The 26,100-nt window shown below is 41.5% G+C and overlaps 1 protein-coding gene across 4 annotated transcripts in view; it reads right to left on the bottom strand.

Annotated features, from left to right (window-relative positions):
- MACF1 (microtubule actin crosslinking factor 1) overlaps positions 1 to 26,100 on the bottom strand; it is a 411,586-nt gene that overhangs the window by 95,632 nt on the left and 289,854 nt on the right. For all 4 annotated transcript variants that reach the window (XM_062191021.1, XM_062191023.1, XM_062191025.1 and 1 more), the window contains 13 exons: positions 23,293 to 23,811; positions 21,840 to 22,016; positions 21,453 to 21,576; positions 20,134 to 20,342; positions 19,437 to 19,754; positions 14,990 to 15,156; positions 13,778 to 13,934; positions 11,091 to 11,208; positions 8,247 to 8,309; positions 6,379 to 6,620; positions 5,516 to 5,645; positions 3,325 to 3,524; positions 844 to 1,339 (listed from right to left, as the gene is read on the bottom strand). In XM_062191021.1, coding sequence (XP_062047005.1) covers positions 844 to 1,339; positions 3,325 to 3,524; positions 5,516 to 5,645; positions 6,379 to 6,620; positions 8,247 to 8,309; positions 11,091 to 11,208; positions 13,778 to 13,934; positions 14,990 to 15,156; positions 19,437 to 19,754; positions 20,134 to 20,342; positions 21,453 to 21,576; positions 21,840 to 22,016; positions 23,293 to 23,811 — 2,920 coding nt within the window. The remainder of the gene's footprint in view (positions 1 to 843; positions 1,340 to 3,324; positions 3,525 to 5,515; positions 5,646 to 6,378; positions 6,621 to 8,246; positions 8,310 to 11,090; positions 11,209 to 13,777; positions 13,935 to 14,989; positions 15,157 to 19,436; positions 19,755 to 20,133; positions 20,343 to 21,452; positions 21,577 to 21,839; positions 22,017 to 23,292; positions 23,812 to 26,100) is intronic.

Below are 26,100 nucleotides of genomic sequence, written 5' to 3'. Positions count from 1 at the left end.
TTTTCCATCCCATTCTTCATTAAGATTCATTTTCTTTTTTTTTTTGTCTTATTTATTCATTTTTTTTTTTTTGACAGGCAGAGTGGACAGTGAGAGAGAGAGAGAGACAGAGAGAAAGGTCGTCCTTTTGCCATTGGTTCACCCTCCAATGGCCACCGCGGCCGGCGCACCGCGATAATCTGAAGCCAAGAGCCAGGTGCTTCTCCTGGTCTCCCATGCAAGTGCAGGGCCTAAGGACTTGGGCCATCCTCCACTGCACTCCTGGGCCATAGCAGAGAGCTGGCTTGGAAGAGGGGCAACCAGGACAGAATGTGGCACCCTGACTGGGACTAGAACCCGGTATGCCAGCGCCACAGGCAGAGGATTAACCTATTGAGCCATGGCGCCGGCCAAGATTCATTTTCAATTATCTTTATATACAGAATATCAACTTAGTACATACTAAGTAAAGATTTCATCAGTTTGCACCCACACAGATACACAAAGTATAAAGTACTGTTTGAGTAGTAGTTTTACCATTAATTTGCATAGTATAACACATTAAGGACAGAGATCCTACATGGGGAGTAAGTACACAGTGACTTTCATTGTTGATTTAACAATTGACACTCTTATTTATGACTTCAGTAATCACCCGAGGCTCTTGTCATGAGCTGCCAAGGCTATGGAAGCTTCTTGAGTTCACAAACTTTGACCTTACTTAGACAAGGCTATAATCAAAGTGGAAGTTCTCTCCTCCCTTCAGAGAAAGGTACCTGCTTCTTTGATGGGGGCCTACTACTAACCCACTCCTTTCTGCTTGCCACAAATAATGGCAGAAATATGTACCTTCTCCCAACTCACCTGCAAGGTCTTCTAAACCTTGAAGAGGCAGGGCAACTGTCTCCAAACGCTTCTTCAGCTCATCCTTGAGGTACTGCTCACCAATGAGCACTGACAGTTCGTCACACAGTGCTTGGGCCTCCTTAATCTCATGGTCTAATTGCTCCAAATCAGATCGAATCTCACTTGTTTCTTCCAATTGTTGCTTCACAGCTTCAGGTTGGGTGCTGATGGCCGATTGGCCACTTAGTCGCTGCCCAACTGCCTTCACCTTCTCTGATAAGTGCTGGAGTAGTTCCTGGTACTGGGTGCTTTTGATAATAGCTTGGTCAATTTGGCTGGAGCGGGAATTGAGTTTGTCAGTCAGCTCAACCCACTTCTGATTGATGTTCTGCAGTTCTTTCTGTACTTGGCTGGTAGCTGCAGAGACATCTCCAGGACCTGTGACGATGCCCTGAGCTGCCTCGTTCAGCTGCTCATGCTGTTGTCTGCGTGCTTCAAATTCCTTCAGCATAAACTGAAAGAGAAATGACACAAAGATGTTTAGATAGGAAAAACAAAACTAAAAGCAGTGTCAAAACAAAAACTGCTTTTGGAGTGTGCCAGATAGTACCAATCCTTTTTGAAAATAAACCAGAAAACTCCAAGGAACAGGCTTCTAGGCCAAGGCAGTATCACCTAACAACCATTTAGTAAAAATTGATTTTGAAAGTATCATTGTATCTATTTTGTTTCTTTTCCTTATTTGTCCTTTTCTGCTTTAACACTGGTTACTATGGTTGGCCTAGGCTGGGAAACTGAAATTTATTCTCTAGATTGGCATTTCTCAGCTTTGCCATGTAACAGGCAAGACTCTGAACTGGCAGAGTGGAACACTGGGTCCCAGAGACTGCCATATTTCTGTCTGGCTCTGTCATTTCAACGCCCCATGCCTCTGCCTTTCTTAGTTTATTTCTCAGAATTATAACATCACACACAACCTGTACATGACAACAGAGCCCACACAGAGCTACTTTAAAGGAAAGACCATGCTTTTTATCTTTTTTTTTTTTTTGAAAGAGTTAGAGAGAAGATGCAGATTAACCTGCTGTGCCACAAGACCTGCCTTGTGAGACCAAAAAGTTTGAAAACCACAGGATCACAAAAATATTTTTAGGTAGGCTAAGACTCAATAATTATTTAGATGCAGGGGCTGAAAGAGTTTCTTAAAAATTACTCTCAGGTCTTAACTTAGAAAATGTCATGGAATGTAAAAAGGAAAGGATAGGAAGTAGAGCAAGGAAAGATCCTAGACAGGATTTTATTGGAATTGTCACAATTTTAAGCAAACTAAATTTCTATACTGTCAGAAACTTAAATCAACTTTTTTGAGTTTTGATCAGGAGAAAGCCTTCAAGTAAAGCAGGCAAATACAAGATATTACATTAAGTAATATGGATCACAGGGGCTGGTGCTGTGGCTCAGCGGGTTAACACCCTGGCCTGAATTGCCAGCATCCCATATGGGTGCCATTTCGAGACCTGGCTGCTCCACCTTTTTAAAAAATTTTTTTAAAGGTTTATTTATTTATTTGAAACTCAGAGTTACACAGAGAAAGGAGAAGGAGAGAGAGAGAGAGAGAGAGAGAGAGAGAGAGAGAGAGAGAGAGAGAGAGAGAGAGGTCTTCCATCCAATGGTTCACTCCTCAATTGGCTGCAACAGCCACAGCTGTGCCTATCCAAAGTCAGCAGCCAGGAGCCAGGAGCTTCTTCCAGGTCTCCCACACGGGTGCAGGGGCTCAAGGCCTTGGGCCATCTTCTACTGCTTTCCCAGGCCAAAGCAGAGAGCTGGATGGGAGGTGGAGCAGCCAGGTCTCAAACTGGCACCCATATGGGATGCTGGTGCTTCAGGCCAGGGTGTTAACCTGCTGCGCCATAGTGCCGGCTGCATGCTCCACTTCTGATCCAGCTCTCTGCTATGGCCTGGGAAAGCAGTAGAAGATGGCCCAAGGCCTTGGGCCCCTGCACCTGTGTGGGAGACCTGGAAGAAGCTCCTGGCTCCTGGCTTTGGATCGATGCAGCTTCGGCCATTGCAGCCAACTGGGGAGTGAACCATCAGATGGAAGACCTCCCTCTCTCTCTCTTTCTACTTTTCCTCTCTCTGTGTAACTCTGACTTTCAAATAAATAAATAAATCTTTAAAAAAAAGCAATAAGGATCACTAGCATTGGGGATTAAAAGTAGAGTTTTACAATTAATCAGAAAGTTTCCCTTTCTCACATCCACTCTTTTTACTGCTTCTGTTAATGATACTAACAACAGAGCTATTAACTGTCTACCATTTTACAGCTACCATGATACATATCTTACAAACATCCCATTTAAACTGAAGAAGGGCAGTGAGACTGAGAGATTAAATGGATCTCTAAAGTGACATGAAATCTACTTGCTGGGAACAGCATTCAAACCCAGGTTCATGCGACTCCACTTTCTTCGCTTGTAGGCATTGAGCTATACAGCTTACCTGGACCTGCTGCTTCTGTGCATTCAACATGTTAGGGTCAATAGACAGGGGCCCCAGCACTCCCATCATCAGTTCCTTCTCCATCAGCCAAGGCCGGAGCTGGGACTCTGCAGCCTGGAAGCAGGCCAGATGGCTTGCAGACTCCTCTAGCTGCCTTTGCCGAGCCACAGTCACCTCAGTGGCCCTTTCCCATCGAGAATCTGTAGACAGGAAATGAGAGACTCATCAGCAACTGACCTGGTCCCTAAGTTATGTTTTTAATATACTACAGGAAATGACCCCACAAGCATTTTTTAAATTAAAATAAACTTTTAAAAATTTGAACCAAATAACAGTTCTGTATCTTGACTGCAGTAGTGGTTATAAGAAACTACATATGTGATAAAATTCTACATATGTGTATATAGAGTATATACACACAAATACATGAATGTATATAAATATATTACCTATATTATTTCATAGTCTGTTTTAAAATTTACTATATTATGAACAACCTTCATGTTGCTAAAGTTTTTCATGCTAAATAATAATCTACATAATTTACAGCTCAATATTATGAACATATAATTATCTTTTTATTGAATATGTAGATTATTTTCCATTGCTCTTTTTTTTTAAGTTTTATTTATTTATTTGATCGGCAGAGTTACAGAGAAGGAATGGGGAGAGAGAGAGTGGTCTTCTGTCTGCTGGTTCATTCCTTAAATGGCTGCAACAGAGTTGGGCCAATCCGAAGCCAGGAGCTTCTTCTGGTCTCCCACATGGGTGCAGGGGCCCAAGCACTTGGGCCATCCTCTGCTGCTTTCCCAGGTGCATTAGCAGGGAGTTGGATGGCAAGGGGAACAACCAGGACTCAAACCAGCAACCAGATAGGTTGCTGGCATTGCAGGCAGGGCTTAACCCATTATGTCACAATGCTGGCCTCCCTACTTTTCTTGAAATAGAAAAGGGAGGGAGATCAATCTTCCATTTGCTGGTTCACTCCCCAAATGGCTGCCAACAGCCAGGATTGGACCAGGTTGAAGCCTGGAGCCAGGAACACCACTGGGTATCCCATGGATGGCAAGAACTCAAGAGCCATCATTTGAGGTTTTTATCAGGAGCTGGATGAATGAAGGTGTCCCAAAAGGGGCTCAATCTATTGCACCACAACACTCGCCTCCCTCCTCAACCCCACCATTTTTCATTTTTTTTAAAGATACATTTATTTATTTGAAAGGTAGAGTTACAGAGAGAGAAGGACACACACACACACTCACACACACACACAGATAGACATCTTCCATTACTGGTTCACTCCCTAGATGGCCACAATGGCTGGGGCTGGGCCATGCTGAAGCCAGATGCCAGGAGCTTCCTCTGAGTTTCCCATATGGGTGCAGGGGCCCAAGCACTTGGGCCATCTTCCACTGCTTTTCCCAGGCACATTAGTAGGGAGCTAGATCAGAAGTGGAGCAGCTGGGACTTGAACTGGTGCACCTGCATGGGAGACCTGGAGGAAGCTCCTGGCTCCTGGCTTTGGATCAGCGCAGCTCCAGCAGTTGCGGCCATCTGGGGAGTGAACCAGCAGATGGAAGACACCCCCCGCCCCACCTCTCCTCTCTCTGTGTAACTCTGAGTTTCAAATAAATAAATAAATCTTTAAAAAAAGAAAAAGAAAAAGAAAACCAAACTTTTAGGGGCTGGTGCTGTGGTATAGTGGGTAAAGTTGCTGCCTGCAGTTTCAGGAACTCATATGGACATCAGTTCATGTCCCAGCTACTTCTGATCCAGCTCCTGGCTAATGTACCCAAGAAAGCAGCAGAAGATGGCCCAAGTGCTTAGACTCCTGCACGCATGTGGGAGATCCAGAAGAAGCTCTAGCTACTGGCTTTGGATTGGCCCAGCCCCGGCTATTGAGGCCATTTAAGGAGTGAATCTGTGGCTCTCCCTCTCTCCTTCTCTGTAACACTGTCTTTCAAATAAATAAATACATCTTAAAAAAAAAAAAATCCAAACTTCTGACTCTTTGTGAGAATCTCTAAGTCTTTTCCCTAATCAGACTTACTCTTTGGCTCTATCTGTGTTTCTTTCTTGCTTATAAAAATTAACTAAAAATAATTTCTGCTTTACAGGATGTGCTGAAATTTTCTATTTGCTTTGAAGACAGACAATTTAGTGAGTCTGCAATGCCCATGTGACAACTTACTGAGCTCCTCCTGCATTTTCTTCCAATTTTTGGCTTCTTGGGAGTTGGGGTATGTCACAAGTAATCCAGCCAGAGCTTCCTTTACTTTTTGGATTTTTGGAGAATTCTGTTCCAACTCAGCAAGGAAGGCCTAGGAGAAAGAATACCATGCATACCATAAACAATTGAAGGAGTAGGTGCCAATTACAGGTTCTCTTCTGATGCTTTTGATGACTTGTTTGTGATTTTAAGATACTTAACCTTTCTGTTTCAATATTTACTTTAAAAAGAAAATTTAAATGGCAGCATCTCAGCTTCTTGCATGTATAATACATCATTGGACCCAATACGAAGGAATTATCACTCCCTACAAACCAAGAGTACCCACAGATGATGAGAATGATGTTTTTACAATTGGAGGGGAGGACTTGCTATGCTCAAGTGGAGTATTAAAATTTCTTTCAGGATTTTCTATGGTCTTTAATCTTCTGACATTTTCCCTAATCCCGCATGTCAATTTTAAGAATGAGCTGTAATCATGTGCCTTTTTTTTCCCCAGAGCCATTTGAGAATTAGAAAGGGGCTTTGAGGAAAATGGTTTGGTTCTCTTGAAGTATCAGAAATGAGATCCCATTCTCAATCAGCTGATGCTTTGGGGGGCAGGGCAAATCTTTCTAACATGTCTGGTTTTGTTTCTGATTCAATCTCTAACTGTATAGGTAAGAAAACTCTGTAGGAGAGTCAAAGGCATATTATTCACTTGGAAATCAAACACACTGTTTCCGACAGCACAGAGTTGGCCAGGTCTGACTCTCGGTTGCCTGGGCTCAGGCAGGAACACTGGTACAAGTCTTTTCCTCTTAGTGCCAGGATACAGCTGTTACCTTGTTAGATTCAGCTTGGGCTTTCACTGTTTCCGTCCTGGTTGGAGACAAAGAGGCATCCATGGTTTTCAGGACTTCCTCTTTTGATTCCAGCCACCGTAGCACCGAGTTTGCCTCCTTCTGAACCTCGTCCATTCTGTCAAGTACAGCCTGAAGGCTTTCTTGGCGCTCCTGAAGTACTCCCCCTAGTTTTTCATACTTCAGGTTCACATCTGACATGTCACACTGGATCTCCGTCAGATCTAATATCACAGAAACAGAAGTCAGTGGGAACAGCTCGACAAGCTTTTCCTTTTGGTCCTCACTTCTAAACTACACGTCAGGATTAAGCATCTGTCCTACTTTTCTAGCAAACTACAGATGATATCCCTGCTACATCACACAATGCTGCTTAGGGCATGATATACTCAGATATAGAAGATGCACACTTTAAAACGCTCAATACATATGGGAACAAAAGTGAGGGAAACAAAAGTAAGAAGTCATTTAGCCTACTGCCGGGGTTAAGACTTGGAGCATTTTCTGCTGTCTCTTCTCCAAACCAGACAGGTCACCTAGCTAGGAGGTCAAAGGTCAGACTAGATTACCTCTAGAATAGCACAACTTCTTTATAATTCAAAGATTCATATACCTATATAAAGAGAAACTCTTTTTCAAAGATTTATTTATTTATTTAAAATGCAGAGTGACAGAAAGAGAGGTAGAGAAACAGAGAAAGAGAGATCTTCCATTTGCTGCTTCATTCCCCAAATGGCCACAGCAGCCAGGACAGGGCCAGGCCAAAGTCAAGAGCTTTCAACCATCTTCTCTTGCCTCCCCAGGAAGTTGGATCAGAAGCAGAGCAGCCAGGATTCAAACTAGCACTCCAATATGAGATGCTGGTGTCATAAGCTGTGGCCTAACTCACTGTACCACAATACTGGCCTCAAATAAGGCCGGCGCCGTGGCTTAACAGGCTAATCCTCTGCCTTGCGGCGCCGGCACACTGGGTTCTAGTCCCGTTTGGGGCGCTGGATTCTATCCCGGTTGCCCCTCTTCCAGGCCAGCTCTCTGCTATGGCCCGAGAAGGCAGTGGAGGATGGCCCAAGTGCTTGGGCCCTGCACCCGCATGGGAGACCAGGAGAAGCACCTGGCTCCTGGCTTCAGATCAGCATGATGCACCGGCTGCAGCGGCCATTGGAGGGTGAACCAAAGGCAAAAAAGGAAGACCTTCCTCTCTGTCTCTCTCTCTCTCACTATCCACTCCACCTGTCAAAAAAAAAAAAAAAAAAAATACTGGCCTCAAATGAAGAGCTGTTCTAATTTTTATATACTAATTTCATTTATTTGAAAGACAGATACATAGAGATAGATAGATAAATAGACAGACAGATAGAAATCTCCCATCCATTGATTTACTTCCTAAATGCCCAAAAGCTGGGGCTGGACCAGGCTAAAACCAGGAATTCAATACAGATTTACCACATAGGTGGCAGGGACGCAACTACTTGAGCCTGTTGCCTCCCAAGGTGTGTATCAGCAAGAAGCTGGAATCAGGGTAGAGCCAGGGCTCAAACCCAATATGGGATTTAGGGTCTTAACTGCTCAGCAAATACTTGCCCACATTTTTTTAAGGTCTTTCTTTATTGGCCTTACCTAGTGATGCTGTTTATTTCCTTGGTACATTTAATTCTGGGGTCATCAACCTACTTAGCCCATAGCCAGCAGAAAGGCATCTCTGTTTTTCCCAAGTTGCTTTCCCCCAGATTTTCACCTTCAGATTTTCTTGGCAGCAGCTCTTCCACACGTATTGAAACACACACAGACACAAATACGAACACTGTCCTAACACACCCAACAAAGAGGCACTGTGGGAATGGCATTCTCACCTTTGCAGGTGTGGTATCCGTTTACACTGCCTACAGAGCTTCCTACAGGGGGCAGTATGGAACCTGAGCAGAATGACAAGGAGACAAACAGGGCAAGACCAAGGGGTTAGGCATACATACAGGCAAGGCGTTTATTCTTTGACACTCACTTTAAGCTTGGGTATCAGGAAGTTAACACAGCACAAGACAACATACTAATGAAAAGAGACAAATCATTTTAGCTGCCAGGCAACAAAGTGTCATTCGAGATATTTTAGCTCCTTAGCAGTAATGATTCTTAATCCTTTCCAGAGGAAATGCAAACTCAGTTCTTAAATCCTCTGGATCCTGCCCTAGTTTTGTGAAGCAAGTACAGGTAAAATTATCAGGTCTTTAGAATAGCATCTGTCACATTTTGGGATGAGCCTTTATAATGGAGCAAAAAGTTTCACCTTTAATGTCAATATCTTTCATTATAATAAAAATGAACAATGAGTACAATTAAGGACATAAAAAGCAGCATTCATTTAATAAAGATAGCAAAATGAGCCCTTCCTATATTATTTCTAAAGAAAATTTTCAAACCTCTTCTGGCTCCTATGAAAGACAGAAATGTTAAGTGCCAATATATCTGGCTCACAAATATTCTCATAAATTCTCTTTTAGGTCTTTGGTTCTGTTTCTGATTACTGCAATATCACCTATATTCTCCTCAGGTTGTTTGTTTTTCTAAAGAGTTTTCCAAGTTAAGTAAAAACCAGGTTGTGTCATTTTAAAGATTATACAGAAACATGAAAAATATTCACAATATAATGTTATTTAAGGTACAGAATAAAACACTCGTGAACACTAATTTCACTTTGCAAAAAGTCATATGCAAGGATATATAAAAATAGTTGCATTAGGGTGGTGATAATAAAACTTTTAAATGTCAAGGTTATTGTATTTTAATTAAAAAATAATTTTCCAGGGCAGTGTGGTGATGACAAAAAGCAACTGAACAGTAATAAGGAGAAGGGCCTGGCTACGGTAGTCACTAACCCAGATGTGGACTTTAATCTGTGGACAGCCCCTCAGCCTCTTCTCTAAGATGGGAAAACAATACTACTTCTATCCTGTCAATGCTCAGGGCTTAATGAAGAGAGGTCACAAGATAATGTATATGAGAGCATTTTATTGAACAAGAAAGAGTAACACAAATGTAAAAAACTGGAATATTCATGGTTTTTCAGAGTTGGAAAAGAACTTGAGAACTCAGGTTAGTAATTTTCATAGCACCCAAAAGAGGCACTTTAGAGTTTGGTTTAAATTTAATATTAAGATATATTTCTAGCTACTTAGAAATGGCAGGAAAACATGCTTGTTCAATTACACTGAATGCTACATCTTCACCCACTAGATAGAACCAATTGGCACTGTCCTTTTGAGAAAAATAAGTAGCTCCTGCCACTTCTATGCATATATTTAAGCTTCTTTTTGAGTGTCACTGAGCAAAAGTTATAGCTGTTCTCTAGTACTCTACAATATTCAATCCTGTACATAAACACTCCAGTATACTATACAGAGAAAAACTATAGTGCATGTGTTGCACATTAAATAAAATGACAATCAAGGCTTAGATTCATCTACCAAAAGCAAGCTCTTATCAGGGCACAATTATGTAATAACAGAATTCTTAACATTTCAAATTTTTCCTCAATGTCAGTTTGTGTTATCTATGTTTAAGAAAAGAATGTGAGGCTTCATTAAGTATTCTTAGTGACTTAACTTTGATATGAGCATTTATTACAGCACTCTCAAGTTTCTAGTTCAGTTTAGTCAGAGAGCATTTTAAGATTATAAAGGAAATTTTAAAAAAAATTTGTCATCATTTGTAACTATCTGTACAAATCATATTTTCTGGACATAATACCAAATAAAATCTAGAAAAGATCAAGAAGCTGGCATCCTCCTTTTCAAAATTTTATACCAAATTATTTTGTATGTATTAAGATAGTATCATTATTCTGACAAATTTCATAACAGATAAGTGCTATAAATTAATTTATAAGGGAAATTTATGACAAAAAATTTCCATTTATGTGGTAGGTTTCTACAGGAGAATTATTTCTAAAAAGACTCTAATGCTTTAAAAGTTGAAAAACAATGATCCAGTCCAAGAGTCATCAGACTATAGCCTATCAGCCAAATCTGGTTCTTTGTATATTTCTACATTTAAAGTTTTACTGGAATACAGCCACACCATATATTGTCATAGCTACTTCTGAGCCATAATACATACATAATTGCAGGTACATGATTGTGACAAGGACCATGTGGCCTTACAAGTCTGAAATATTTACTATCTGGCTCCTTATAGAAAAAGTTTCAGGCTCCTGATTTAATCCTATGCTGCTAATTCACTGAGCTTCAAAGCTTATGTACAGAGCATAAGTATCAACAGTTCTCTGAAATGTTGTCACTTCTGGGTGGTTCCAAGAAATCCTTAAAATTCAGAATACTAAGGTAAATGTTCTCAGTCACAAGCAAGAAAGTACAGTAAACACTTGCACTATCACAGACCGGTTATAAAATTTCTGAGACCCCAGTTACCAACCTTTAATTTTTTTATGTTCACGTCACAGTTCTAAGTGGGCCAACTAGTCCATTTACTCTTCCCGTCATGGGAAAGAATTTTGCAAAATGGAGCAGTGTTATATATCAATGGAGGAAACAGATCAGCTTGTGGGGACAACTTCTTTGTAGATGCCCTTTGTGTTCATATTTGACCTTGATTTTGACTTTTCTTAAAATAAAGGGGCATCTCCAAAGGCCAAAAGCAAAGAATGATGTTTATTCACTACAGTATGAAGAGTCCGGACTTACCTGATTTGGCTTGGGAATCAGGTGCTGTGATCTCCATGATGAGATTTTCTAAAGAAGTGCCTTTGCAATTGATTTCTTCTACCAGAGATCCTTTACTGACCCAGTCATCTAAGAGGCCCTGTTTAAAGAACAAAATGGCCAAATACAGCATCTGAGGGCTTTCTCATAAATAGAACAACAATTCTACATACACTCCTTAAAGTTTTAGAGGCACTAGGAGACCATCTTCACATATTCAGCATTTCAAGATCCCAAGTTAGCCTGCCAAGGTTTGGCAGAATGACACCTTGGAATTTTTAGGACATTTAGACTCATTTGTTCATCCATCCAATATTTACTAAGCACTGGTTTACTATAGGTCAGGCACTGGGGATACAAAATAGGATTATGATATACTTCCTAAAACGAAGAGCTCAGATTATCAATTGCATTTTAATGTGTGAAATGTTTTTACAGAATTATGGACAGTCAATAAACTCTGAGGGAACAGGAAGAGACACATAATCTCTACCTAGAGAGATGAAAGTTTTGAGTTATGACACTTGCTAGGTGGACAAAGGAGAGCAACCTCTGCATAAAGAATAAATAAGAAATGATAACTGGAGGATAAATGAGGAATGAGATGAACAGATGCGAAGAAATACCTAGTATCACAGGCTGTACTCTGCAGTTATCAAGGGAACTTTATGTTGGGTTTAACATCAGAGTTCAGACTACCACAGAAAGCCATTAGGAACCAATGGCACCTGCTCTAAGACAAAAGGACCAGGTCATGCTAAGCCTCTAAAAACATGATGATCTGATGTAGCAGTAGGATTTTACTTCTTTCAAAGCCAGGACAACATCCTAGCCCGTAGCCTCTGTCCTCACACCAAACACCTCTGGCAATCTGCTCAATGTGCTGTCGATGTTTAACTGCAGGGGAGCAGCAGAGAAAGATGGAGAATCAGCAAACATCTGGCAAGCCCATGCTCCCCAACTTCTAAGTGACCCAGGATCACTGCTTGTCAATTCTTCTATTAATCACACTTGATTCCAAAGAACCACAGTCCCCAAACAATGCATTAACATGCAGGGCATTTTAAATCTTTGAGGGAAATACAGTGACATCTGTTGGACACTACATGAACAACTAGCATTGAGCTGTTTGGACTGCACTGCTTAGCAAGTGTCTTTCAGTTTTGTGTGTTTCGCAGAGGCAGGACGCTGAGATGCCATGAAAAAACTTCTTAAAACACTGAGAGTACTGTGAGCCAAGAAAGCGGGGAACCTCTGTCCCAGGGAACTCTCGATGGCAAATGCCCTTGGCACCCACTCTGTGGAACCTATAAAGTTCTTCTCTCTTTTTTTTTTTGACAGGCAGAGTGGACAGGGAGAAAGGTCTTCCTTTGCCATTGGTTCACCTTCCAATGGCCGCTGCGGCCGGCGCACCGCGATGATCCGTAGCCAGGAGCCAGGTGCTTCTCCTGGTCTCCCATGCGGGTGCAGGGCCCAACCACTTGGGCCATCCTCCACTGCACTCCCGGGCCACAGCAGAGAGCTGGACTGGAAGAGGGGCAACCGGGACAGAATCCGGCGCCCTGACCGGGACTAGAACCCGGTGTGCCGGCACCGCAAGGCGGAGGATTAGCCTATTGGGCCGTGGCGCCGGCCTATCTTCTCTTTCTTTGGTTAAGATAAAGCCTGCTCTACTGAGAAAATAAGGAGGAGTGCATGTAAGTTAGAGTTATAGGCAGATTTGCCTCATTTCAACAAAAAGAAGAGTATGTCAGAGGCACAGAGGCTGGATGAGTACATATCAAAGACAATACAGAAGAGATTCTGCAAGAGATTGCAAGAAGGCTGTTCCTATCTTGGCAGGTACCTTCCAACCACATCATTCTAATCTCTTCTTCTTCTTTTTTTTTTTTTTTCTTTTTTGACAGGCAGAGTAGATAGTGAGAGAGAGAGACAGAGAGAAAGGTCTTCCTTTTTGCTGTTGGTTCACCCTCCAATGGCCGCTGCAGCCGGTGCATCACGCTGATCCGAAGCCAGGAGCCAGGTGCTTCTCCTGGTCTCCCATGCGGGTGCAGGGCCCAAGCACTTGGGCCATCCTCCACTGCCTTCCCGGGCCATAGCAGAGAGCTGGCCTGGAAGAGGGGCAACCGGGATAGAATCCAACACCCCAACTGGGACTAGAACCCGGTGTGCCGGCGCCTCAAGGTGGAGGATTAGTCTATTGAGCCACGGCGCCGGCCTCCTAATCTCTTCTTTATTAGCTGGAGTAGTAAAAGTTCTTCCCTCCTCAATTTCTTGATCATGTACTTAGTCACTTACATATATTTGCCTAATTTTCAAAATTCAATGAGAGTTTAAGCTTCAAATGCTCAAACCTTGGCCAAGCTTTTTATGATATCTTATTTATAACTCACCACAGCAGGAGAGGCAGCCAAGAAATAGCTGAAACCTAACGGATTTTATTTCCAGATGATTCGTTCGCTTTTGGTGTTTACATAGGACATGTTAGAGTGCTCAGTGCTAGGTAGGGATAGACAGAAATCCCATGAAGATGATGGAGGAGTCTCTATGCTAATACACACAGATAACTCGTTCTCACATCACATCCCCAACCACAATTGAAGAGCAGCTGATAGAGGCTTCTAAACGACTATGTAGCCTGACTCCTGGAGAGCCTTTTTCTCACCTACCTTAAGGTGTTCAATCTGCTTTTCCAGCTCTTTAGTACTTAAGAAAGTCTCTGTAGGTGGAATGCTCCCTTCAGTTTCTTTCAGCCATTTCTGGAAAAGCCTAATCAACTTCCGGAATTCATCCAACTGCTCCTGGCAAGATGATGCATCTTTCTCTCTGTCAACAAAGTTTTGTTAGTTACCAGACTAGTCTTGTAAAATCAACTTGAACTAAAACTAGGCTCACTCTGGGACTCCAGGCATCCATTTTCTAACAGGGCTCTTCGTTCCCATAATCTTTTCCACAGCAAGTTTGGATGAACAACCACATATAATATAGGAGAGCATCAAACTCAGGAATCTGTTGCCCTTGTTTGGATATTTCTTGGGAAAGAAGTCTTCAATCTCACTCTAGGCTAAAGTGAAAGTGAGAAAAACTAAGGGAGCTTGCTATTTAGGTACTATGATACAATGGAAAGAATGCAGGCTTTGGAGCTCAGTTCCAGCTCAGCTACATTTTAGGTATTTGACTCTTTCAAAGCCCAGTTCAAATGCTTATTCTGTTAGCAAGGAAGCTGTTGAATCTGGGGCCAAGAAAAGTTGGATCATTAGCCCTTGTTAACTAAGCCAATGCATAAAATAAGTGAAAATAGTCACATCTATCAGAGATAGATGTCAACCCAGAGATTCTGGTTTCTTAAAAGCTCTCAGCACAGAAGAAAAACAAAGCAATCTTGATCTTTGTCCCCATTTCCTCTAATAAATAACCTGTTGCTTAGTGATGAGTTGAGCAATTACTTTCTTCTAATAAATAAGGCAGATGACTTTGTTTATGGCTAAATCAAGATTAGAAGTCTTGCTCACATTCTTAAACCCAAGTAAGACTTTTCAGTGGGGAATCATGACTTTTATACAGTAAACTAAAATCAGCCAGTCTTTGCCATCTACTTGCTTGTTTGCTTTGGAAGAAGAATCTGGACACTCCTATAGAACAGCAACTTACATGTAGTTAAAACAAGTGGGGCAAATGCCAAGGTAGCCTTTACTTGTGTCTGGGAAGTCTCTTCCAATTATTTTCCTTATTTCAAATTCTGCCACATTCTTGCTTGCTATCCAATTTGTTCTATTTGGTGTAGGTGGGCTTAAGAGCAGAAATTCAGCCCCATTACTGAGAAGGAATTTACTAGTTCATAGCAGAAAAATCACTAAACCTTAAGGAGATAGGTTGCTCACCTTTCTTTAACTGTTTTCTGCAGTTCTGTGAAATCCTTTTTGAGGTTCTGTATCCTGTCCTGGTGCTGGGACAGGTCCAGTGCAAAGCCACAAGAGTGCAGTTCAGTGACCAGGTGCTCAAGAGTATCGAGGTTCTCCTTCTGGTCTTCCATTTCCACACTGACCTCCTGTCAAGCACAAAATGAAACGTGTTAAAGCTCTGATACTTACAAGTAAATATACTCAAACAGATGAAAAATATCTAGAGTAAGGCTGGGGTTGAGTTCTTGCTAATCTGTAGAAAGTGAGGCAACAAGAAGAGGCACGCTTGCTGGGTCAACTGATAGACCAAAATAATAAAAGTGTATGACCTCTATAATCCACTGGATGGAGAGTGGGTAGGAGTTAAAAAGAAAGCTAATCTCCTTTAGTCAAATATTCTAAGACTTGGTACAAGCACACGCGTGGGAGACCAAAAGAAGCTCCTGGCTCCTGGCTTTGGATCAGTGCAGTTCCGGCCGTTGAGGACAATTGGGGAGTGAACCATTGGATGGAAGACCTCTCTGCCTCTCCTCTCTATGTGTAACTCTGACTCTCAAATAAAAAATAAATAAATCTTAAAAAAAAAAGATATTAGCAAACACAATTAAGATAAACCATTTGTGACATAGAATTGGAAAGAAGAGGTAAAATTATATTTGCAAGTTACATGAGTATATTTTTATAAAATCCAAGAGAATCAACTATACAATTAAATAAAAAAATTAAATAATCCAGTAAGGTAGCAGAATATAAAGTCACATAAGTCAAGAATGAAACTTCATTTTATAGCAACACAAAAAGCTCAATCTTAGTAATCAATAAGAAATATATAAAACCTAAATTTTAAAATACTCCTGAAAAACACAAAAACAGATCTGAATAAATGGAAACACCCATGAAGATGTGGATTTGCATTACATATGAGGGTATACCACAAAGTTCATGGAAAAATGGAATAAAGAGGTAAGGAGTGGGAATTTGGCCTAGAGATTAGGATGCTCATGTTCCATATGGAGTGCCTAAGCTGAATACCTGGCTCTTGTTCCTGACTTCAACTTTCTGCTAATGCAGACACTGGGAGGCAATGGTAATGACAAAATAACTAGGCTCCTGTCACCCACATAAGATATCTTGATTGAGTTCTTGGCTCCTAGCTTTGGCTGGGCCTGGCCTAGCTGCTGTGCACATTTAGGAAGCAAACCAGCAATTGGGAGACCGCTCTTTTTTGTCTCATTTTCTGTTTCTCAAATAAATAAATAAATAATTTAGAAAGAAAAGATACATTTATTTTGGTGAAAAAAATTGAAATCTATACTTTTTTTAAAATATGCATTTTAGTGAACTTTTTGAATTTTCCTATATATGGATTTCAAAAAATGTTTAGGGGCCAGCTCTGTGATGTAGTGGGAAAAGCTACTGCCTGCAGTGCCGGCATCCCATATGGGCACCAGTTTGAATCCTGGCTGCTCTTCTGATTTAGCTCTCTGCTATGGCCTGGGAGAACAGTGGAAGATGGCCTGAGTGCTTGGGCCCCAGCACTTGTGTGAGAAACCCAGAAGAAGCTCCTGGCTCCTTGCTTTGGATCAGCACAGCTCCAGTTGTTGCAGCCAACTGGGGAGTAAACCAGCAGATGGAAGACCTCTTTCTCTCTCTTCCTCTCCTCTCTCTGTGCAACTCTGACTTTCAAGTAAACAAATAAATCTTTAAAAAAAAATGTTTGCACCAAAACAAACTTATTTTTTAGTTCCATTTCCATGAACTTTTTGAAGAATGTTATCACACACATATATGTGATATGAATACATTTAATGTGACTCAAATAAAAATAACAGAATTTTTTTTGACAGGTTGAGTTAGTGAGTGAGAGAGAGAGAGAAAGGTCTCCCTTCCATTGGTTCACCCCCATAATAGCCACTACGGCCGATGTGCTGCAGCCGGTATGCTGCGCCTATCTGAAGCCAGGAGCCAGGTGCTTCCTCCTGGTCTCCCATGCAGATGCAGGGCCCAAGCATTTGGGTCATCCTCCACTGCCTTCCTGGGCCACAGCAGAGAACTGGACTGGAAGAGGAGCAACTGGGACAGAATCTGTCACCCCGACTGGGACTAGTATCCGGGGTACCAGCACCGCAGGCGGAGGATTAGCTTAGCATGCCAAGGCGTCGGCCACAGAATTTTTCCTCTATTACTATTAAGTTGATTCTAAAGTTGATATGAAAAAATAAATGTGCAACTACAATTATGAAAAATACTGAAGGAAAACAATGAGGAAGTTTATCCCTACCAGATATTGATGCATACTTTAAAGCACCTATAACTAAAAGTAATATGCTATAGCACAAAAATAGACATACTGAAGAAACAGAACAGAAAATCCAGAACCAGACTCAAATACATATGGAAATTCTGTATGTGGTAAAGATGGTTTCTCAAATCTAAAAGATACACTTCTTAATAAATGATATCAAGAACAAGTAGATAGATTTTTGGTAAAAGATAACTTGAGTCGTACCTCAGCATAAATTCAAATTGTTAAAAAATTCAAAAGGGCTTTCAAACTATGAATAAAAATACATATTTAACAAAAGACTGATGAAATCCACTGTTTACAAACAAAAAATTTACATGGCAAAAAAAAATTACCAGGAGCAAAATCAAGAGACAACGGACAACAGGAAGAAAATACTCCCAATATAGATAAAGAGCTAATCTCTCTAATATTTAAGCACTATTTAAAAATTGAGAGGGGGTGGGCTTGTGGTACAGTAAGATACTGCGTGGGATATCAGCCTTCCACATCACAGTGCCAAGGTTTTAGTTCTGGCTCCACTTCCTATTCCAGCTTCTCACTAACACACACCCAGGGAAGCAGCAGATGATGGCTCAAGTAGCTGGGTCCCTGCCACCGACATGGGAAACCTAGATTGGGTTCTGGGCTCCTGGCTTTAACCTGGCCTGACCCCAGCTATTGTAGGTATTTGGAGAAAATCATTGGAAAGATTTCTACTTCTGCTTTCTCTGCCTTTCAGATATAAATAAAAAAATAGTTTAAGAAAATAAAAACTGAGGAAAAAAGACCCACAAACTTGACATAAAAATAGAAAAAGATGCAAACCAACAGTCCATAAATAAATGACTCTTAAATGTATAAAAACAAACTAAAAATGTATAAAAATAACTGAATGTCACTCATGAGAAGAGGAAATTAAAATTCCATTTAGATATCATGTTTTACGTATCAGACTGGCACAAATTCAAAAGCTTAGTAACACATTCTGCCAGTGAGGCTGTGGGAAGAAACAGGTACTCTCACATACTGCTGGGGTAGATGCAAAATATAAAATCTCAATGGAGGAGAAACTGGTTGTAGCTAACCAAGCTACACATGTGTTTATCCTTTAAAAACATTTCTTTAAAATTTATCTTCATTTTATTTGAAAGGCAGAGAGAGAGAAGGTGGAGAGAAATCACCATCCACAGGTTCATTTCCCAGATACCTGCAACAGGCCAAAGCTAGGAGTCTGGAATTCAATCCAGGTTTCCCATTTGGGTACTTGGACCATCATCTGCTGCCTTTCAGGGTATGTGTTAGCAGGAAGCTGGACTAGAAGTGGAGGGGCCAGGACTCAAACCAGATACTCCAATATGGGATGTGGGCGTCTCAAGTGATGACTTAACTGCTGCATCAAATACCTGTCCCTGCATTTACCTTTGATGCAGCAATTCCACTCTTAATGATACAGTTGCAACAATATAGGAAAAATGAAAAAGGTTATTCATTTATAATAGCACAATTCTGGAAACAACAGAGAATGCCCACACACAGAATTTCAGTAAACGAACTATGGTAAATTTACCCAATGAATGTACAGCTGAGAACCAGCAGATGGAAGATCTTTCTCTCTCTCTGTCTCTCCCTCTCTCTGTGCTCTTTCAAATAAATAAAATAAATCTTAAAAAAAGGAGGGAGATCTCTATGAATTGATATTAAGTGACTTCTAGGACACACTAAAGAAAAAACAAAGTGAAGGGAAGGTAAGGAAGGATGAGAAATGTGAACGTGGTGTATACATTTTGGAAAAATAAATAGAAAAAACAAATTTGAAATCCATTACTACAAAAGTGGGTGTAAATGAGATGGCAGAACTTTATGAGTAGTTTTACATTTGAGCTATAGAAATGCTTTACATAGTTAGAAATAAAATTTAATAAACAAAGACAGAAAATTAAAACTCTAAAGTGGAGCACAAACAGAAACAAGTAAATCTAATTATATATTAAATTATAGGGAAAACTAATTCAGGTTATTTACTTATTTTCCTTTAATTTTATTTTTATTACTTATTTGAGAGACAGATGGGAGAGGGCAGAGATCTCCCCACCTGCCAGTTCCCTCCCCACATGCTCACAAGGCAGATTATATAGCCACCTGGATCTGCTGGGAGAAACGTGCGATATCTTGATCTGGCTGATTTCCAGAGGCTAGCATCCGACTTTTGTTTTCCACAAACTGCTGCAGTTTATCAGAGAGATGTTCAAACATCTCCGCCTGGGGCAGAAGCTTCTTTAGGGAGCTCTCCTTTTCCTGCTGCTGTAGACAGAGCTGTTCAAAGCGCTGGTTCACTTCCGCCAGTTTTCCCTGCAGTCCTGCGGCGGTGTTGCTGTCTGCCGTCTCCATGAATCGGGTCACCATCTCCCGGGTAGCCTCTAAGCTGCTCTTTTGTCGAGCAATGTCTTGCTTCAGTTTCTGTCAAAAAGGAGATGGCTGTCAGCTCCTGGCTCATTTATTCTAGGATATCTGAGCCACAAACTATAACACATTAATACTTTCATGGTCACTTCCTCAAGGCGGGTTGGAAGATTGCAACTGTGGTTTCAGAGTACCATGTGTCTTATCCCTTTCTTTCTCTCCATTCCACTAAATGACTTGGCTATTGTCACTTTTCCTGAAGCTCAATGGTAGCTTGGAAATTGGGTAGAAGTATCTTTATGTGGATTAGTCATCATCTTTAAAACTTACTAGAAGATTCATGAAAATGAAGTTTTCCTATTACTTTTTCAAAATTATACAAGTGTGACACATGGCAACACACCCTCTTTGCTAATGCTTGGGACACAGGTCTTACCATATTAGTGGCCAGGGCTTCTTGGATCACTCCCGTGGAAAGAGAGGCCACCTGTTTCCCTTCCAGGTTTTGTTCAACTTCCCTGATGGACTGCGACAGGCTCTCTAGACTTTCCTGGACACTCTGAGATTGGGCAATTGCCTTCTGCAGCAGAGCAGAGCGCTCAGCCAGGCTACAGGAGAGTCTGTGGAAGTGACTGAGAATGGAATCTGGAAAACCAAGGCCATGAGAAGAAAGAGTGAATACTATTTTTGCTTGGTGCTTTAAAAAAATATTTAATTTGCACATATTAAGTCTAAGAACAACTGACATCAAGAGAAACAAAAGGAATAAGCTCAAAGTGTATTAGTATTGGAGTCAAATTCACTAAGCATTTTTTAAACAGAAATTATGCTAGATGTTGAGGATTAAAAATCATTACAGTGGTCCTTACTGTTCCATACTACCCATCTTGACCTTGTTATAATATGATATTTATGATATAGTATAAATTACAAATTTAAGGCTATGTACAGAACAAAGGCAGAGGAAGTTACCTGACAACTAACAGTAAAAATAAAATATTAAGTGCTATGTTAGCACTTACGCAGCTCTGCTGTAGAAAAGCCCAGAAGGAAGAATAATTATTTCTTATCTTTTATTTTTTTCTAAGAGGTGGAAGTGGTGGTCAGGATTTTACAAAGGAAGTAACCTCTCTGTATATTATGTTTTTTTTTTTAAACCAATGATCATTTATTTATGGTGTACAATATGATATCTTGAAATCTACATATATACACATATTCGGACAATTATGGAATGGCTAAATTATACTACTTAACACATACGTTACTTCACATAATTATTACTTATTTGTGATGAGAACACTCTCAGAGTAATTTTCAAGTATATGATATATTGTTATTAACTACAGTCACCAGGATGTTATTACGCTAAGCTGCATCTTTAAGGATGAGCAAGATTTCTATCATGCATGGTAGGCACTCGATAAATGTTAGCAGCTAAACAATAGAAAAACTTCAGGCAGAATGTAATGCAGAAATGACTGGCTTGCTTTGGAAATGAAAGAAGTAGAGTACAGCTGGAAGGCGGGTGCCTGGGGAAAAAGGGTTGAGGCCAGATTGTGAAGGTCCTTCCATGGTGCAAGAATGGAGTTCATTAGAGGAAGAGCTATTTGATGAGAGTCTAAATTTACTCCTGTTTATCCTCAGCCTCTAGCTTACCATCACAGACACTTACACAACACAACATGATACAGTGCAAAACAAAGGTATATACTCAAGAGTTCAGGGAGCACTACTGCTATTACTGCTTTATACCTGTTGTTTCTTGAACATGTGTGTGATCTGGGGCTGGCTCCCCTTCAATTTCCATGAGGTCACGAGCTATTTTTTGGAGTTTTTCTACAGGTACTTGGTGCTCAGCCAGTTCCTCCTGTAACTGCTGCTTGCCCATGAAAAAGGACAAAAGAAAAACATCTGAGAAGATAATCAAAATTGATTCTAGAAACTCAGACTTAGCAGTTTTATAGAAGAAGTCTCAGTTTATCCACTGATATAGATATTAAGATAAAGTGTTTAGGAATCAGATCTTGTCCAAGGAATCCCAACCACTGCATTTAATCTATGCAAGCATTTGGTCTTCTTTGGGGTATTCTACGCCACACAAGACCTTCACACCACAACAGAGCCCATGTCTAGGTTTACCTTTGTCGTTAAGAGCTGTTGTTGCAGGACTCCAGGGTCAGAGGCAACAGTATCTGAGAGGAGTTTTTCCACATTGGCCTCACACGTCTGCATCCAGGCCTGCAGGCTGTCAGCACTGCTTTGGAACTGCTGATACTGGCTTAGCAGCATGTTCAGGTGAGAGCCCAATCGTGCACACTGTAACACAGAATGACAGGAAAGCAGATCTATGTAATGTCAGACCAAAGAAAGTGGTTTCCTGAGCACAGGCCAAAGAAAGAGGCCTGGCTTTGTTAGAGAGAACTCACTGTGACTTTAGGTAAGGGTCGTGTCAGGGACCCATGGAGGACAGATTGGTGGCAATCATCTACAGTGGTCCTCATTGTTCCATACTACCCTTGACCTTGTTATAAACCCAGGGATATTTAATCAGTTATATGAAAAGCCACCAAAGAAATATGTATCAGGGACTGCATTTAGCCCAGCTGTTAAGCCGCTGGTTGGGACACCCACACCCACATGGGAGCGCCTGGGTTTGAGTCCCAGCTCTTGTTCCATCTTCTGCTAGTATGCACCTTGGCAGGCAGCATGCATTCCCAGTTCCTGGCCTCAGCCCTGAGGCCTAGGGTCCTTGCAAATATGTGGGGAGTGCCAGCAGATGGCAGCTCTGTCTGTCAAATAAGTAAAGCTAAAAAATTAAAAAGGACATATACAACAGGTTGCAGGCAAAGATAGAGACTGAGAATTACAAAAAGCACATTAACAGAAAACATGGGGCCAGCGCTGTGGTGAAGTGTGTTCAAGCCCTAGCTGGAAGCACTGGCATCCCATATGGGCACTGGTTCGAGTCCCAGCTGCTCTACTTCAAATCCAGCTCTCTGCTATGGCTTGGGAAAGCAGCAGAGGATGGCCCAAGTCCTTGGGCCCCTGAACCCACATGGGAGACCTGGAAGAAGTCCTGGACCCTGGCTTCAGATCGGTTCAGCTCCAGGTGTAGCAGCCATTTGGGAGAGTGAACCAGTGGATGGAAGACCTCTCTCTCTGCTCTACCTCTCTCTGTAACTCTGCCTTTCAAATAAATAAAATAAATCTTTTAAAAACAATAAATAAGAGAGGTAAAAACTGTCTGGATTCTAAACTTTGAGAGAGTGAGTTCTTTACATAGAGAAGATAAGGATTTGCCTTAGATGTTCTGTTCAACTGACTTAAGCTTCCCCTGTGCTATGTCTCCTGGGAGCCCAAGATGCTGGTCAAGATACAGGAAGGTGAGCACTTTGACCTTCAGCATTAGTATAACACACTCCCAATACTGTTAGAATCAGACCTTAGCCCATGGGCCTACACACTTCGTGGTTTTTTGCACAGTTCATGGAAACCCACTGTCCTAAGGGTCTTATTCTGAGCCCAGAAACCACCTGCAACTGTATTAGGGCTGCTGCATCAGTTTCAGCAGAGGCTGAGAAAGGCCCCTTACCTTTGAATGAAGAGCAGTGTATCTTTCTGTTGCATCCTTCAGCTTCTCCTTCACTAAGTGTCTGGTTGCTGATGGCTCTTTGCCTTCCTCAGAGTTATTTTCTGTGTCCAAGACTTTCTGTCCTGAGATAGTCACAAATCTCAAGTCGCCTTTGTGAGAAATGACATCCTCCGAGAAGCTTCCCTGCCGCTTCAGCAGGGAGGGAAGGGCTTCAGGGCTGCTGCTTCCTTTACGCATGTTCTCCAGCTCTTTCTCAGAACGTTCCAGCCAGCTTTCAAATTCTTTATGATCCTGAAGAAACTTCTGCAGCTCATCCCGGAGGGTCTGCACTCGCTTCAGGTCTGCCTCTGATTGGGCCAGGGAAGTGGCATATTGTTCCTTAAGCTCTCCTAGCTTCTCTTGCAACATCTGCCGTTCTTTGGGTTCAAGATTATGGCCATGCTGGTCCAGGAAGGCCTGAGCTGACTGGGTGGCCAGAATGAAATTCTGCTGCTGGGACAGCAATTCTTGGTGACAGGCCTGGCAAATAATACCCCCAAACAAGGACAGTCAGTAGGGAAACCACATAATTTGATTATGCCTCCAACCAGAGGTACAGAAAGGTCTCTACTTCTACTTCAATAAGCCATTGTAGATAGACAATATATTGCCCATACAAGACAAGATAAATGAATACCACAAATACATCCTAACTAATGCCATATAGGTAATTAAGGCTCAGAACTGACTAGAACCTCACTCTTTTTACTAAACCAACCCAAGTGTAAGAAAATGTACAAATGGCCAACTAACAGTGACCTACGTTAATGAAAGATAAGAATAGCTAGATAAGTCATACATATGATAATATAAAAACTGCAAAAACTTAGCTATGACATATGTTACCCATATTTCCATGTAGACTTGCCCCTATTAGAAAAGACCTTGGGACTGGCGCTGCGGCTCAGTTGGCTAATCCTCTGCCTGTAGCACCGGCACCCCGGGTTCTAGTCCCGGTCGGGGCGCCAGATTCTGTCCCGGTTGCTCCTCTTCCAGTCCAGCTCTCTGCTGTGGCCCGGGAGTGCAGTGGAGGATGGCCCAAGTGCTTGAGCCCTGCACCTGCATGGGAGACCAGGAAAAGCACCTGGCTCCTGGCTTCGGATCAGCGTAGTGCGCTGGCTGCAGTGACCATTAGGGGGGTGAACCAACAGAAAGGAAGACCTTTCTTTGTCTCTCTCTCTCTCTCTCTCACTCACTCACTAACTCTGCCTGTCAAAAAACAAAAAACAAACAAACAAAAAACCCTTGGAAAACTAATTTATTAGCTAGAGAGTAAATCTGACATACGAATTTTAAAAGTAATATTATTGCTTTTATTTATTTATTTATTTATTTATTTATTGACAGCCAGAGTAGACAGTGAGAGAGACTTGGGCCATCCTCCATTGCACTCCCGGGCCACAGCAGAGAGCTGGACTGGAAGAGGAGCAACCGGGACAGAATCCGGCGCCCCGACCGGGACTAGAACCCGGGGTGCCAGTGCTGCAGGCGGAGGATTAGCCTATTGAGCCGCAGTGCCGGCCTATTTCTATACGCTTTTATGTGAACTTCTTTCCTATTCTAATGGAATGTAAGTTCTTTGCAAATAGTTGTGGGGATTTTTTTATTTTGAAACATGAGAGACAAGGGGAGCACAGTCAGTGTTCCTGACTATCTATCTTGTTTATGCAAGTGCCTAGACTTACAGCCTACTTTCCCTCAGAATATTGTTCATTTTCATCCTGCGTCTACAGCAACCTGACAGTCCGAGCTTCTCATATCATCACAGGAAAATTGGAGTAACAACTACATCTTGCTCAAATACAGAGAAGGGTAGTACTACAGTTTTTTCTATATAGCACCATATTCCCCATTCTTATCCTCCCACCATCCACTTATGGGGGGGGGCAGTTTCTGCCTTGGGATGGACGGCTGCTTGGTCAGGGTGATGGGCCAGCTAGTGGTGCCAGGAGCCTCCCTTGACAAGAGAATCATCTCTGCTCTCTGCAATGGTAAGACTGCAAGGGATTTGGGGGACATACTATATACCGCTAAAGCTTCCAAGTCTAGAGGTAGTATGCAAGATAAGAAATCCTATCAATACAAAATAAAGTAATGGCCCACACAGGCCATTCTACAGTATTCCAGCTAATCTGATTTTTATTTGCTACAAAAATGATACTATTAAAATTTTTGTAATCTATTTATCCCATTGATTGACTAGTTTATTTACAATGCCTGACACATGGCAGATATTCAGTATTCACTGAATGAATGAACAAATGAATAGAGGTAAGTGGTAAGAAATGGTTTCTGCTTTTAGCATCTAGAGAGGAATACAAAGAAATAAATACAGATGAAAAATGTCATAATGCAGGAAGATTATAAGAGGAACCACAGGGGATAAATACATATGCTTAACTCGGGAGTAGAGAATAACAGCTTCCTAGGGGAAGTGCAATGTATAAACTGGATCTGAAGGATGAATAATAGTGAACCAAGAGCTGGGCCTCTCTCTTATTTTCTGCATTGGAGAGCCAAGAAAGTTCCAAGAGTCAGCAGAGGCCCAGGGGAGAGTAGGAGCATAGTACAGTGAACAGGATGAAAAGATCAATATAGCTGTAGTGTAAAGGAAAGCATGACTAAAGTGTAAAGAAAGATGAGAAGTGAGGCGAAATAAGTAGGAACAGATATGAGGGGGAATAGGGTACAGACAGTAAACCATGTTACAGTTTGGACTCAATCTTGAAGGTGATAGGTAGCAATTAAAAGGGCTATGTAAGAATATAG

This window comes from Lepus europaeus, chromosome 5 (assembly GCF_033115175.1).
Source record: "Lepus europaeus isolate LE1 chromosome 5, mLepTim1.pri, whole genome shotgun sequence".
Taxonomy (NCBI): domain Eukaryota; kingdom Metazoa; phylum Chordata; class Mammalia; order Lagomorpha; family Leporidae; genus Lepus; species Lepus europaeus.
Note: the sequence above shows the minus strand (reverse complement) of the source record. Positions and strands in the feature narration are given on the sequence as shown.